Genomic DNA, 16,089 nt, shown 5'->3' on the forward strand with positions numbered 1-16,089 from the left:
AAATATTAACGTATATTAGAAGCATGTACAGAACAGGACATAGCAAAGATATTTCCTTTTTTAAAATTCTTCCTCAAATGAGATTGGGAATGTATGTGGAAAACAAAAGTGCATTAAGATACTAATTTTCTTTGATTTATTTCCTGCTTTGACTTCTCATGTTCCTGAGTCTGATGTTTACTCTAATGATTTCTAAATTTTGATCCCACGGCATCCCTTTAATAAGAAAAACTTCTTACTTTCAAGCAATCTGCTCAAATGAGAGGCAGTCTGTTAAAGTGTATGTAAGTTGAATCTTTTACTGGAGAGAGAATAAAATGCAGCTGATGGCAGATGGGCTGAATTTGCCAATTCTGTTTTGTGTGGTTTTATTCAGAGATGTCTGACATACTCTACTCCCAGTGACCTGTTACTTTAATTAATTTACTACAGTTAAGAATAGTTAGGCAAGCTCACAGTGATTCAGGCCTTTACCATGCATCTTACCTGTACCTGTCAGATAATACTCAAATTACTGTTCTGATGTGTAAGTGCAGTATGTGGAAACTGAATATGTGGCTAATTTTAGTAACTCTTCTGTATCTGCCATATCTGTTTTCTGTCCCAGCAATTTTGTTTCTATATTTCTTATCACTATTACACAAGTCAGTAAAAAGAGATGCATTAAGTATGAACTGTATTTTTCAAGATACATTGACAATAGATACATAATTTTAGTTTCAGTAATAAATTAAAAACCTACTATACTGGGTAGTGGCTTAATGGGACCAAAAATGTAATTCCAGAAAGATAAACAAGAAGTTTATCTTGGAGATATTGATGCCTTTCTGTTTAAATAAAACCCTTTAATAAGTAAAGTCCCTTTACTCTCATAGATAGTGCTGACGCTATTACATAGTGTCCTACTCAGGCTTTTTATTACTACTAATACTGAGTAGAGGTCTCAGCTGTGCTAGATCCATTGCAAACACCTGTAATGAAAGACAGCTGTCGACATGCAGTATCCTTGCCAAATGAAAACAAGAGGGAGAATCAGAAGCCTGGAGAGGTCAAGTAATATGCTTTAGGTCACACACCACATGAGTGGCAGAACTACAGGTAATAACCAAGTTTTCTGATTGCTCATGATCATCATCCAGAGCTCATGCTGACCCACTTTACTGCTGCTTTTTATTTTTAAAATGAAATCCTTGCTATGAATTTTGCTAGAGAAGTTCACTGAGACCTTACTGCCTATTGGTTTATCAAATAGTCATTTCTCGCTCCCCTTCACCTCCTCTTTTGGATAAACTTTGACTTTCCTTGGTAAACAGTAAGTCTAGATGAGCTTTGCTGAAGGGGAAAATTTATATAGCAAAGAACCTCATAAAGCTGCCAAAGTTTTCAGTACTATTTTTAATGCATGTTGGTGACTAATTTAGTTACTGTAGAATTTAATAGGTAATTAACTTTTTAGTTAACTCCTTGTGTCATAAAGGTAAACAAAATAAAAAAGCAGAAAATGTAGTTGAAAGGAAATAACTTGCATGCAAACATTTTCAAGTCTGGGTTTCTGAGAAGTTTTTAATGTGGCTATCAAAGTTCAAAGTTTGGAATTAGTACTTTCATTGCTTCAGGCTCAAAACTAAGAGTTAGTAAAGGCTCTTCAAACTTGTGTCCTCTTGAACTTTTCTGACTTCCCTGAAAGATGGCGTTGCTCACTGTCTAGCTTGGTGCTTAGTTCCTTCTAGAATTGGATGTTAAATCCTAGCTGACATTCAAAGCATGGAAGAAAGAGTAGAAATGTGTGGTTTGGATTTTTTTTGTTTGTTTGGTTTGTTTTGTTTTTTTCCCTGCACCACCCGCCTCTCCTGCATGCAAAATGGCAGGATCAATAAGTTACCACGAGAAATTTACTAGCTAGCATGCTACCCAGCAGACACATCCCTTAAGATTCATAGCTGTTAGCATATATCCTGTCATCAACAGCAGGTACTGACTGTAGAATTTGCACTTTGCCTGTACTTGCACGAGAACCAATGCATATATCACTGCTTCTTCTTCGTAGTATTATGTTCCATCAAGCACGGCTCTTACACAGAGAGTATGTTAACTGCAAAATCTGTTTCCCTATATTTGTGAATAAAAGGTAAACGGCAGGAAATTTCCCAGTTTCTTCGAATCCTTGTTTGAACTTTTCATTTATTATGTATTGCTGGTACAAACAAGCTGGAATCTTATTTTGTCTTTTCATTATTTTATCACTTTATCTTTCTCCTCCTATTCACCCACTTCAGCCCTCATTTGTTTGCATTTCCTGGTTTGCTCTTGTAAGGTGGCTCACTACTACTGGCGTGTGGTTAGATAGTTTTTTTTTTTATAAAGAGAAGCTGGCATAGTATGCAGTTGTTCTGGAAGATAGTAAGGGAGAATTTCATCAATAAGAAATTTGATCTCACAAACCTGAACGAGTTAGAATGACCTTCTAATAGCCCCCGGGAATTCATGACTTCATAGAGTAGCTGGTGGGTATTTTGTACTTTTGCCTTCATCGTTTTAGTTATACATTGGCCTGGGAGGGACCAGATAAAGAAGCAGAGGCAGAAAGACTGGAGACAGGACAATGTGTTTAAGCCCAGAGAAAAGTCAGTGTACAGCTGCATCCAGAGCATGGTACTATGTCCTGCTGATGGATTTTAGAGATCCTCAATCCTGCTTCATTCCTGGGTATCGGCGTATAGCGTGAAAAAAGTCTCTAAACAAGAAATTTACTATTGATTGCTATAAAAATATATATAACATTTTATTTGTCTTGACAAATGACAAAGTTCTGAAGACCATTTTGTTGGATGAACTAATAAGAATTGTATAATTTAACATCATGCAGCTGCTTCAGTTCACTGTGATATGTCTAAAGGTAATATTAATAAAAACATCTTAGTGAAGTAAGTGCCACCAAAAAAAATTAGTGGAGAACACTGATTTTTAGAGCAAGAATCTATATTGCATTATAGTAAATAGCACTTACTTAATTTGTATTTATAGTGACCTAAGAGATATTAATTGCTCAGCTGTTTATATCAGCTGCAGTGCATAATTTCTTACCACTTATGGCTTTGCCTACATGGAATGCTTTCTGAATTTTGTTGTTTGCATATTGGGTATCAGTTAATGAGACATCAATTAAGTAAGCCATTTTGACTCGTCTGTGGTCTAGACTTGCTCAAGTCTTACTTTTGTTAAACTGCAATAATTGCACAGATGCTGGTGCATATCCTAGAGTCTGCAAATTAATACTGGGATTGCCAAGCAAGGATTAAGTAATTCCTACTTCTGGAATGTAACTTGCAGCTGGTGTGTCCTTCAAAATGCAGGTTTTCATTCCTAACAAATCCAGACAAGTATATTCTCTTTGTCTACATAAGAAATACAATTGATTTCCATTTTTATGGTTAAAGGAAGTTTGGTTTTTATCTTTAAAGTATGTAAATTTTCATTCAAATTAGGTCAAAACCTCAGGCTATTGACATCTTACTAATGCAAACTTTAGTGTTCCAAAATTAGTAGATCCTTGAGGATGTAACTTCGTGGTCATAAGAAATAATTTGTATTCTCTTTAAGTAATTTGAAATATAAAAGCTAAGAGAGCTTTATTTTAAAGCATCATATGAAAAAGCTGACTAGCTCATTAACAGAATTTACTGTATGGATATAGAAATTAAAATTAAGTGAAATTCTAAACATATTAATAATTGAACAACTTAATATAATTTAAGCAGTACAGTTCACTTGGGGTTGAAAAATTTAACCTTAGAATAATAAGAGTTTCAGGCAGACATTTCTGAAGAACAATACACAACAGATTGTTATCGGATAACAAATAAGGACTCTGGTGCCCTGAAGTGTTAGGGGTTACAGGATTCCTGAAAGTTTTTTCTTTTCACTATGTACTTCTTATTTTAGTACTTAATGTTGAGAGGACTATAACAATAGACAACTATTCCTTTTTTATTTCCTGCTTTACCTCTTGAGTTCTATGCTATTTTGTATTAATGTTGTTTGGATAGTTCAATATTTTATAGGCAACTATTCTGTGTTCCACAGAACATTCAGGCGTTACAGGCTAATGAGAGAGTGAAGCTCCTGCTCTAGAGCCCTTACATTACTCGTTGTGGATGTAATAACTGTAGCTGTCCTCTAACGTGAACAGCCTTTCCATTTTCCCATGTTTCTTCAATAATGCCAGGACATTAGTTCAATGCAGTTGTAGGGGAAACAGTGCCACCTGTTGGATTATCAGTATCATCCTTTTGTTACATAGTCCTGGAAGGTTTGCTGATCCCCTTTATGGTTATTATGGCTTAATTCTGATAGTATTTTCTCAATACCTATACTTTCCCTGCAGTTTAATTATGTTGCTGCACCCTTATTAAAATTTCCAGGTGTTGGGGTTTTTTGTTTTGTTTTGTTTCTGTTTCTGGGTTTGTGGTTTTGGGGGGGTTTGGCTTTTTTTGTTTTGTTTTTTTCTTTTCTATCCTTAATGTGGATGCATAAAGTTTGACTGCAGTTTGACTGCAACAGAGCAGTCAAAGCTCTTCTGGAGCACCTTGCTAGCAGTGGAGAGCAAAACATTTTTCCAGTTTTCTTTAAGTGGATTTTGTCTGCAGTTTCTCTGAGTCTTGCCTCAAAAAGACATTGTGCACTTCTTTTGAACTCTGTGGCTGAATTTTCTTTTTTTTTTTTTTTTTTTTAGTAAAGATTTAAGGATATGCAGCAACTATTCCATGTTTTTCCCTCGCTTTCTTTTAATCAGATTGGTGTTTATTTTTAACTTGATGCTAAGCGCTTAGTCAGTGTAGCTGCTAGCATATGACTTCACATTTCTCAATCTTAAACAAACAGTAAGTTATTATAAATTAAAAGATTCTTTTCTTCCAGACAGAGAGAAGCTATAATAGATGTGTAGCAATTGCAATGTTGTGCCAAGTGCATTGGAACAATAAACAGAGCAAGCAAGCTTCTCCCTGTGGCCTAGTTAACAAAAAAGGCAATAATTCACATATGCTTTTTTTCCTCCCTTAGATTCTAGTTGCTGTGAGCTTGGGGTATCAGTCTGTCTATGTTCATACCTCTCTTCAAGCATTGCAAGTTACCCAAAATAGGTGTTACCTCCCATGACAGTCTAGCAAAGGCTGTCATCTGAATCTAGACCTAAACTCAATAATTGTCTCCCTGAGTCTGAATAACGAGGCTGCATTCAGCTTTTTTAGATGTGAGTGCAGCAAAAAACTTGCATCTGAGACTCTGTGAAATGTGTTTATATAGCATGGAAAGGTATTAATTTTCTTTTTTTAAATTTTAATATAACTCTAACCTGATTGGTTCAGGCCCTGTTTTTTCCACACACTTGATGTATTCAAGTTTAGCTCAATACCTCTGTCACTTAGCAAAGGAAAAACATGTTTCTCTGCTAGCAGGATAAAAACGGAGTTTAAGATGCCACTCTCTTTTGATGCCCTTTCTGTGATTTTTGGGGACATTATGAACTGTAATGTTAGGTATGCGTTTTGGGGCAGTAGAAGAGAAAACAAACCTTGATTTAAAATCAGTTATGTATTACAGTAGAGGAGGTGTAGTTTTGCATACATATCTCACTGTTTGGTGTAGCATGGGAATCTGGAGCTTCTTGCAAAATGTATGTATTTGCATGTTAGTGGCAGTTATGTGAATTGTCGTAGAACATTTAAACTCCTTACGTGCCTTGGAAGATCTTACCTAGAATCTATATAACATTATTTAAGCAGCACAATGGTGATTATTAAGGGATTGGATATAACTAAAATGCAAGGCTAGTATACAGTTATGCTGGTTTTGTTCTAGAGGACTGCTTTGACTAGTAGGCAATGATTGAATGTTGTGACCTAAGACTTGAATGTGAAATGGAAAATAAAATTCCAGCTTTACTTGTGTACTTTGCAAAACTTGAAAGAATGAGAAGAGTGTCATAGAGTCCCAAACAGATTACAGGTTTAGTTTCTCAAATTTCATTATCAGCATTAAATGGTCATTTTGGCATTCTTCAGCTCATAACTCCTGCTATAGGGTCTATCTGTTTTGGTTTTGGGGGTTTTAGTGATTGTTGGTTTTGGTTGTTGGTTGAGTTGTTTGCTTAGTTTTTGTTCTGATTTGTTTTTTTAAGGAGATACCTGTATTTAATAGTAGTTTTGATGGTGCTGTTAGTATATAAATGATTCCACAGAATGTAGGCTAAAACATCACCATTAATAACTTGACTTTTAGCCATGTAAGATTGAATATCTGTGTTTAAAACTGGTTTGGGTCAAATAAAAATTTTCACCAAAAATGTAAGCACTGTATTCCCAGAACCCTCAGCCCCTTGGTTAACTCTTTTTTTAAAAAAAAAAATATATAAAGACTTCTCTTGAAATGTATTGATAATAAATAATCTAGAGCTAGACAACAGATTCAGATCCAAACTGTGATTGTGTGTGGCTTGGAATACTGCAAGGGGTGGGGCAGGGTGTGCACAATCAGTTTGATTCCCAGTAACTTAATTCAGAGAAAAACGGGCCTTGGGATTACTGCTAATCATAATTTGGGATATATTGCCAGGTGACAAACCACAAGTTCTATTCACCTGTCCTGGTGCACTGTACCAGCTACTAGGAAGACAGTTAACTCTATCCCAGCTGAAACCAGGACATCACCACATTAGTTTCTTATGAGATGATGAGACTTTTACCAGTTGGTATGGATTTCACAGCTTATTTCACCTTGCAACACCTATATACATCTGATCAATAATGTAGTTTAATGAAAGAAGATTCAAACTCTAGATGCTAACATTATATTAGACTTGGGTAGTAAAAACATTATTTGAAGAGTTTCATGCTTCAGTTCTTGAATTTGACAGGCAAATCTCACTGATTTGGGTGATAGTGCATCAGATAAGACAACAGGTACTTGTACTCAGGCAAAATACTCTTTCTCAGACATTCACAAAGCAAAAAGTTATGATAAGCAGGATCTAAAAGGAATGAAAAATTAATTTAAACTTTCAGTGAAATAGAATTTTTTTAAACAAGTTGTAGTGATTACGTAATATTAAGAAATTAATGAGTTTCTTTCTTTTATTGGAAAATATGTGCATGTTTGATTTTGGCCCTGCAGAGATCCAGAGTTTGGTTATATAATTATAATTATACCTTGCTTCAGATACTGCCATTACAGCATTGAGTGATAGCTGAGAGTGGAGAAACTTCTACATTGCTGTTTCAGTAAGTCTACTTAGAATTAACACATTGTGTCTTCCCTTGTGCTACATGTGCTATGACTGTCAGCCTCCTTCCTAATACGGCAGCTTCAGTAAAAGGTCTGAAGCCTGTATTGAATGAAGAAATTTTTGTTTCCGTGCTCACCTGTTGCTGGAACAGTTGAGATTGTCAACAAAAGTAGCAATAGTGGTGGTAGTATTCATTCGTTATGGTATTCATACAGATTAATAAATCTGCTCAGTCAGAACTGGAATGACACCACTAGTTTATTTCACACATGCAGTTGTTTAGATACTGTCTTAAATTTTAGCCACTTCTGACCTAAGAAGTTGTATTTTAACTGGCAGTTTGAGGACCTGCATCTCCCCTTAGTTAGTACCCTGGTTTACCCAATCCTGAGTGATCAGTTCTCTGGGTTTATTTTAAGGGACATTGCTTCTAAGCAGCTACTTGAGATGTGCATGCCAGAAGACTAAGGGACACTTTATTTTGATTCTGTAGACTAGCAGATCAGATGAGTTGCAGGAAACATAATTTTCCATCTGTTTCTCATCCTCAGTGCAGCAGATAGGAATATTCTCTGATTTCTTCCAGGAGAATTGCATTCTAAGAGACAAAAAATAGCTTATTGGGTTCATGTTTTCAGATTCCAAATTACCCAGTGGATGGCATTGTTCAAGAGACAGAAACCTACAGTAAGGATATCGGAAATCTAAGTCGCAATGGGTACACAAACTATTGTGTACTTCATGATTTCTCAAGCCAAAATTTGAGTGCAGAAGTTTCAGTTATGCTGTCCTGTGTAGATGCAGACCTATTTTAGGTAGGATGTGAAACTAAATCTTCCCACAACATTGGAGAATCTTTGGGAGCCAGTAGAACAGAAAATTGCATTGGCTTTGTGTTCAGAAAAAAGAAATTAGAGACAGACGGAGATGTGATTAATTGAGCTTCTGTTGTACTAGCCAGAAAAGCAAGTTCTACCTTGTTAATAAGGGCTGGATGCTAGACCTAACAAAATTATTTGGTTCAAAAACTTCAACAGGTTTAAATGGGGGAAAACATTGGGACTACAAGGTGCCTGGGGTATGTATTCATTGTATCAGGATGTGCTGCATCAAGCCATTGTTTTTACCTGTTTGAAACTTAGCTACAGTCTCAGTGAAGAGGAGTGCAGAGTAAATACACATTTTTACATAGCCTTACACTTATCTGTGGATTTCACGACCATGTGTATAAATGGAAACTCACTCTAATCTGTCATCACTCTCGGTTTACCTACCAATGAGCAGAAGCTTACTGCAGTCCTGAAGGATATGCCTGATAAAGCTATAGTGTGATTTGAATGCCATGCAGTAGGATTGCTTGTCATTTGAAATGAAAGAATATAGTTTAGCAGAGGTTAGGATCTAGGACCTAATTGTATACTGGTTTCCCTGAGGTAGGATTCAACTTGTTTGTGTCTCTTTTTCAATGCAAGAAAGCATTCATTCTATGATAATATATAGTGTTTGAAATTCAAGTAGGAGTAGATTTCTAAAGAAAATGACAGCTGAAATAAAAAAATACTAGTTTATGATTTGTTTTCTTTGTATCTTTTTATGTGTAAAAGAATAAATGTTTCACTTTAACACTGTTAAATAATGACTCTTCTTTTCTTTTGTAGGTTGTCCTAGTCTTCGCTCTTAGTATTGGTGCTCTTGTAATATACTTCATAGATTCATCAAAGTGAGTATTCTAGGACATTTTCCTTTCCCTCCTTTCCTGCAGCAATTATACATCTTTAAATTGCTCCATTCATCTACTTCAAATCAGTGCTTGGTCTCATCGCCTGAGTGCGAAGAACTTTATAATAGTGCATGGTCTACCAAAATAACTCAAGAATAGGAAAAAGGTCTTATATAAACTAGATTGAACATAGTCACATTGGATCTGCAGAATGAATAGAGAGGAAAAACTACTTTTTTTTGTTGTTGTTGAAATTATGCATATTGTTGCAAAATTATAGTTTTTATGTTCATTGGGTACATGTGGAATCTTTCAAATTCAAGACTAGGATAAGAAATACCGGGGAAGAATATTTGCCAAAAAATTACAGTTTGCAGAAGAAAAAAAGTGTCTTGGGAGACTGACAGGAACATTTCCGAAAAACTTTGAATGAATTAGACAATATGAGCATTATATCTGGCATAGCTGTTCAGATTTCCAGCTCCTGGGTTTGATAGATTTCTGCTAAGATAAGGTGAGCCAGTAAAAATCTGCAAAGCATCTCAATATTTTTTAGATTTACACCAACATTATCATATAGTGTTGTCACTTTGGCCAGGCAATAGATAGTTTCACCTGACTTTTTGAGGTGTGTGATGGTTTGGTACAAACCAATCTAACTAGGAGTATCCCCTCATTGATATCATTCATACTCCACCCTTGTTTTCATATCAAGCTAGACACTGTCAGTGATGTAACAGGCAAATTGGTAGCCTAACACAGAAGAAACCGATAAAAGGGGAATTAGTAGAATATTATTCTGTTGAATCCAGTTATTTTGGGGACATGGTGTTCTGAAGTATTGATAGCATTTTAAAGCTCTAGGTCTACATATTTGCTGCTTTTCCCCAGACTTAGGCTTGCCATTACTGCAATGGTTAAGATAGCATGCCAGCCTAGCTGTCTGTAATGATAGTGGTTATGTTCTGAAACAATCCTTATGTGACTCAGAAAATCAGACATTTCACTGTTTACATCTGTACATACCACTATTTAGGTAGGTGGTAGCACCAGCAAAAGGCATTCTTGAATACATGGATGTCAGTTCTATATTGCATGAGTTTCAAGCCATACCTTTGTAGCCTAGATGTGTCAAGTATAACACAAATAACTAAGGTAGAGATTTTCTTTGTGGAGAGGAGTCAAGTGGGTGGGAAAACTCAAGCTGTATCTTGAGCTCCATTGAAGTGAGGACAATAATTTTTCCTTCTTAACATTGTGGTGAGTGTTCTCATTAATTTTAGCAAATTTTTCTTTAGTATGTCACCACTGAAGCAAGTAAGGCGGTGCTTTTCTGAAGATATTTTTAAAAACTTTTTAAAACACAATGGCAAAGCATCTGGGTGCCCAACATATCCAGGTCAAAAGTGTCAAAAAGAATAAAACCTGTTACCATTTATGTTTCAATTTCAGACCAACAAAATACAGCTCTTTGTCGGGGCAGTTGTCTTTTGTGAAACTAATGGATTATATAATGATTTTTAGGCACTGCATTCTAGAAGCCTTTGATTGTTTTCCTCAAGGAGAGCAGAATTGACAATATGGGAGATTTCTCTGGGGCGCTTAAGCTTTCTGTCCGCCACCTAATCCATGTACAGCTACCAGTTTATTGGCTGCTCTGTCAATGGGGATAGAAAACTGTTTCAACTGTAGGTTTCTCTGGGTTTTCAGCCAAGGTTTAACTCATAGCTGCAGTTTAAATTCAGTAACCTCAAGTTAGTATACTTGCACACTTTTCCTTTGTTTTCTCCTCCTTCTCTCTTACCCTACTTTCTCCCCCCCCATCTTTGTCTTTTTTTTTTTTTCCCTGGTAAATACTCATTAGTAGTTTGATTCAGGTTAGAAACTGCCCAGATATATCCCTAAAGTGAAAAAATCTGCTTTATTCTGTATTAGAGCTGACCTGATACCCATTTCAGCAATGTAGAATCAAATGTAGTGACATATCAGTCTATTTAAGATCCCCAAGTGTGTGATTACCAAAAGTAATTCCTCTTAGAATTTGGTCAAACAGGAAATAATGAAGGTAGGGTGAGAGGAAGGCTTGTGATATCCTCAACAAAACAACTGGAACAACCTAGACTGTGGCTTGGCCAGGAGCAGTGGAGACAAACAGGATCTAGTGCTCACACCAGACAGATAGTGACATCTACCGTTGTGTGCTTTCCCTTGACAATGCATTCTATAGCTGTTTATTCTGCCTGTGCCATGGACACTTAGCCGTCATTTGATCTTACACATAGAGTGAAAAAATCATGTCTTCACTCCAAATGCCAGTGATCTATTCATCTGAGACTCTTAATCTGTAAGTAGATTTGCAGATGTAATAGCAGGTATGTCTACAAAGGAATCCTACATGACTTCATACATAAGGGGCATTAAGAAAGATGGGAATAAGGATGAGTGTCATGATTAATTCTAGTGGAAGACACTGAGGAAGTCAATAAGGCTCATACAGAAGATACTACCCATTGCTCCCTCTTCTACATTCACGGTATAGGGAAGGTGGCTGGAGGCAAAATGAATGCTATCACAGCTGTGAGAGGAGGGTAAACTAAGAGCATTTCTATGCTACTCAGTTCATCACTCTAACAGGCATTCTCCCAGACTAGTACCACGTGAAATGGTATGTCCAGTGCAATGCAATTTAGAGATATCTGAGGTCAGAAAATTGTGCAGCTTCATCAACATAGTATCCTCCATACCAGTTAGTCCTACATCTCAGCAGAGCAATTAAGCAGCTTCATGTTGCTATAATATGTCTGTACTAATTCTAGTTCTGGCACAAACTTTAGGGATCTCTGCACCATACTCCATTACAAAATATAGGCACACTTGTGATCCAATACATCTGCTTTAATCTGAATTGACTTTTCATAGAAAGAAGCAGTACTTAACTCACCTTTTAAGAAAGGTTCTAGACAAAATCACAAAAATAATCATTCTTGGTAGAAGGAATGAAGGTTATTCATTTTGAAAACTATAGCGATTATTTCAATACCCTTCATTAAGATTATTCTGTTGTTTATTCAATGCTTCTACTTTTTACAAGCCACCAGCTTGTATCATCTCCTAGTACCACAAGACGTGTATAGAACATTCTTCTTTAAAGTGAATATGTACACTTTCAGTGATGCATGGTAGCAACTAGTGGAAGATTTCAATCCTTAAACTGAGAATTTATTTAGCAGAGAAATTACTATCTTGGCATGCCTGTTGATTAAATCCAGTCACATCCTAGTAGGAAATGTTTCACTTTTTACTAAGGACTAGACTCTTTCCTTCCTTTCTTTGTAGAATCTAATTCATAAAATACTGTTTTCTTGGACAACGCTATTTTTCAATGCTGGAAATAGCAGTTAAACTTGAAACATTTGCCGAAGAGATATTATAGATATCACCCACATAATTATTTTAATCTTTAGGTAACAACCAAATAATTATATTTTTATTTTTAGAGATTTGTTCACTTTAATGTCTGTCTTCCATTTTTAGTTTGAATAAAAGCAGAACATTCAAAGAAGTAATCATAAGCAGCTACTTAGAAGAATTTTGATTAGGAAAGTGATCTACTTTAGTACAGAATAGTGTCATATATCCTAATGATGGTTCTTTTCCAATTCATGTTTCCTTTAAAATTTTCATCATTTAATTTTTCAAGGTAAGGAAATAATGGAATTATCCTTCATTCTTAAGAGGAAAATCTAACTTGATGTGCACGCTTTAGATGGTTCTCTAGAGTCTGCTGAATGTGCTGCTGTAGAATAGAGAGTTTGATGTCTGCCAATACTTTTTCATTTTCCATGCTTTTTTATAAGTAGTTTTTATAACCTTCTTCCTGTGTCCACTTCTCTTTATTTTTCTGCATATAAAAGGTGTCTTAACAAATACATATAGAAGTACTTCTAAGTAAATTAAAGATGAATTGCCTATTTTAATTTCCCTTTCTCATCCTGACCTCTGTATATCGTGCTGAATTAGTGACTGGAATAGAGTAGACAAAAACATTTGCTTGCCATGATCATCTTTAGACATGGTTAGTAAAAGCACTAGCAGAGAATTCAATTTCCCACTAAACTGGTAACTCAGGGCTCCCATTTTCTATTTCTTGTAATGGCAGTAGCATGGAAGCTGTTTAAGATTTGAATATCCTTTTCTATTCTGGTTCTTTTTTTCTATTCTGGAGTGCAATACAATGTAATATGCAACCATAGATATAAGCTGTGCTTTTCAGGCACAGAAATCTTTTTTTTTTTTTGCCAAAAAGCTTGCTTTCTAATGACTAGTTATTACTGTTCTGTCTCTTAAAGTTTACCTCATTTACTGGAGTCCCTTCACTATAAACTGACATTAATGTGGAAATAATAGAGCCCATCAATGGCAAGGTGAAAACATAAAAACTCTCTCAACTTGCTTTATATGTTCTACTTGTGTTTTTCAAATCAGTTTTTTGGAGTTGTTTGTATTTTCAGAGGCATCAGTGTAGTTATTCCTAAATAGCTATTTTTTTCCAATACAGTGTCACATATTGTAGTTGATTAGAATTGTACATAAAAGTGCCATCTGGCAATGAGTGTAAAACAGCTGGATCTAAGAATAACAGTGGCACTGTGAATAGGAAGATTTATACAAATATACACACAGACATATATGTTCATGCTGAGCCCTGAGCTTGTTCTCAACTGTTGCGTTCTTAATCAGAAAGCTTTATTTCTTTATATAAAGTGGAAAATAAAAAAAGTTAAGCTTATAGACAACTGTACTTTTTAATGTTCTATATATCTTTGTATATCTGAGAAGAATTCAGAAGTACTTGCTCATTTTGCATACTAATTGTATAAAATCCTATTTGTCTAGATCTGATATCCAGGGAACCTGAATACTGCCCAAATGTAAAACTACCAAGTTTGTCTTAAGTAAACCATAAGGAAAATGCCCTTATTCTTAGCTTGATTTCTAAACTATTTTTTTAAAATGAGCTTTGTGCTTTTTGCAAATGTGTCTATTCTAGACGTTCCTTAAAGCTTTCCGAGTTTCTAAAACTATCAGAAAATACCCTACATACCCTCCTCATCACCATACCCCTTTCATCAGTGCTATGACAGGAGAGAGAGAGCACGAAGATGTACTTCTAGCCACCACCAACTAAGGTTTGATTGACACTGATCCTGCTCTACTCTGTGGGAGTGTAAGAGCTTGGCCCATTTGGGATTGCATTAATTGTGAATTAATCCCTGAAAAATATGGGATAATGCAATTTAAAACACAGTTTTAATTGATCAGATTAATTATCTTTACAGCTCTGTTCTAGGATATAGGTTATTGAGGTAATGTTCTTTGACAATGAACCACAAAGTTAATTTCAAACATTAATCAAATAATTTTGTAAGAAAAAAAATATCTTTGATTGTTAAACTACTTTGTCATGTCTGCAGCTTAACTGTTGACATTGACTAGTGCATCATTATTCATTGTTTTGTCCGACTTTTATTAAATATGTATATATAAAAAGTATCCACATACATATTTGACTGCATAAAAATGCACTCTCACTTAATGACACATTAATTGTATTCTTGTGTTCTGTTCTATATGTGGATGACTTTTAGAAATGATTGTCATTCCCTTCTGGAATACAGTTTTCTTGAGCTTCATGTGTCTCCTGTGGTGCCTTTCAGTTCAGTTTTTTGGCCTTGTCTTTATTACTTAGAGTGAAGCAAGTCTTTGTTACCCACTTGCTTAGTAGCAATATTAGCTGGAAACACAGGTTTCAGAGATGCTATACTAGAAATTACTTAGCAAAACAATGCAAAATGAAAGGTCTGGTTTCTTACTTTGGAGGATTCACACTGGGTTTTTTTGCCATTGTATAGGAATAGATTAGGAAGGCTGCACTGGAAATAAATATTCTATTTGAGGAATTTCCTGTGTGACAGCACAAGGAGAAAAGTGTCATTAGCAAGTTCTCTTGGAACATTTTACTAGAAAAATATTTTTTTTTCCTAAGTGGCACTTTATTTCAAGTCCTTATGAACTCTGTTATTCTGTGGGAGTATTTGAGGATAAATTGTGATTGCATACGATGTTTGTCTTTACTGGTTGTTTGCTGCTGCTGCCAGCTTGTCTTGTGAAAGACATTTGATTTAGTGCAGCAAAATGTTCTATAGAAATACTACAAGCCTGACAAGGATTATTTATTTAAATCTGCTACAGATACAGACTGTCTCTGCCCAAGAGAATTTGTGTCTTTCTCATTTGTTTAGGCTGTGTTACCCCTTTTACAGATATGTCTGAGTTATGAAGTTTAACTGAGTAGTTCAGTAAGTCTGTGTAAACACCAAAAATCAAGTATTTTTAGATACCAATCTCATATTTTCATTACAAGTCAGTCAGCTTTTCCACATCACCAGGGCTAATTTGCGGAACTTTTTGATGACACTTTCTAAGTTTCATGGCCCTTAGGGGAAAAGGAATTGAAATTTCAATTGTAAATCAAACAATTCAATGCTGCTACATCTGAATTTTGAGTGAATCCCAGTGGCCTGATATATAAAAAAAATTAAGATGTGTCTAAGATGATCAGAAATACAGTTCTTAGAGAAAGTTCAGTGTTTTGATCTTTAATTTTGTTATTCTACAAAATATTCAAATAAATTTTATTATAAGCTTCAGGTTACACTTTGATTATTTTTTTTTTAAGTGTTGTGAATGTATTTTTCTTTTACACTTATATGTCTTGCAGTTTTAAAAGAATGCTGTTTTCTGCTCCAGCAAACCATTTGAGCTATGCTGTATTATTTTGCTGAGGACAGCCCTTGCAGTTCAGGCTCCTATTCTTTTAAGTATTGCATTTACCAGTATTTTGAGTGCATACAGCTTCTACGTAGCATTTCAGTCTTCATATTTGAGGAATTAAGTAAATAGGGCTTAAGTAACACTATGTTTTGTGTCAACCCTTTCTACTTACAGTGAAATTTACTCGTGCAAAACTATTTTAATTAAGCTTATAAAATTCTTTGTTCTTACTGCACTCATTAACCCACACTAA

The 16,089-nt window shown here is 35.3% G+C and overlaps 1 protein-coding gene across 48 annotated transcripts in view; it reads left to right on the forward strand.

Annotated features, from left to right (window-relative positions):
- The window catches only part of KCNMA1 (potassium calcium-activated channel subfamily M alpha 1), a 528,098-nt gene that overhangs the window by 237,681 nt on the left and 274,328 nt on the right, over positions 1-16,089 (forward strand). For all 48 annotated transcript variants that reach the window (XM_069796228.1, XM_069796227.1, XM_069796226.1 and 45 more), the window contains one exon: positions 8,941-9,002. In XM_069796228.1, the coding sequence (XP_069652329.1) occupies positions 8,941-9,002 (62 nt within the window). The remainder of the gene's footprint in view (positions 1-8,940; positions 9,003-16,089) is intronic.

This window comes from Haliaeetus albicilla, chromosome 11 (genome assembly GCF_947461875.1).
Source record: "Haliaeetus albicilla chromosome 11, bHalAlb1.1, whole genome shotgun sequence".
Classification (NCBI taxonomy): Eukaryota; Metazoa; Chordata; class Aves; order Accipitriformes; family Accipitridae; genus Haliaeetus; species Haliaeetus albicilla.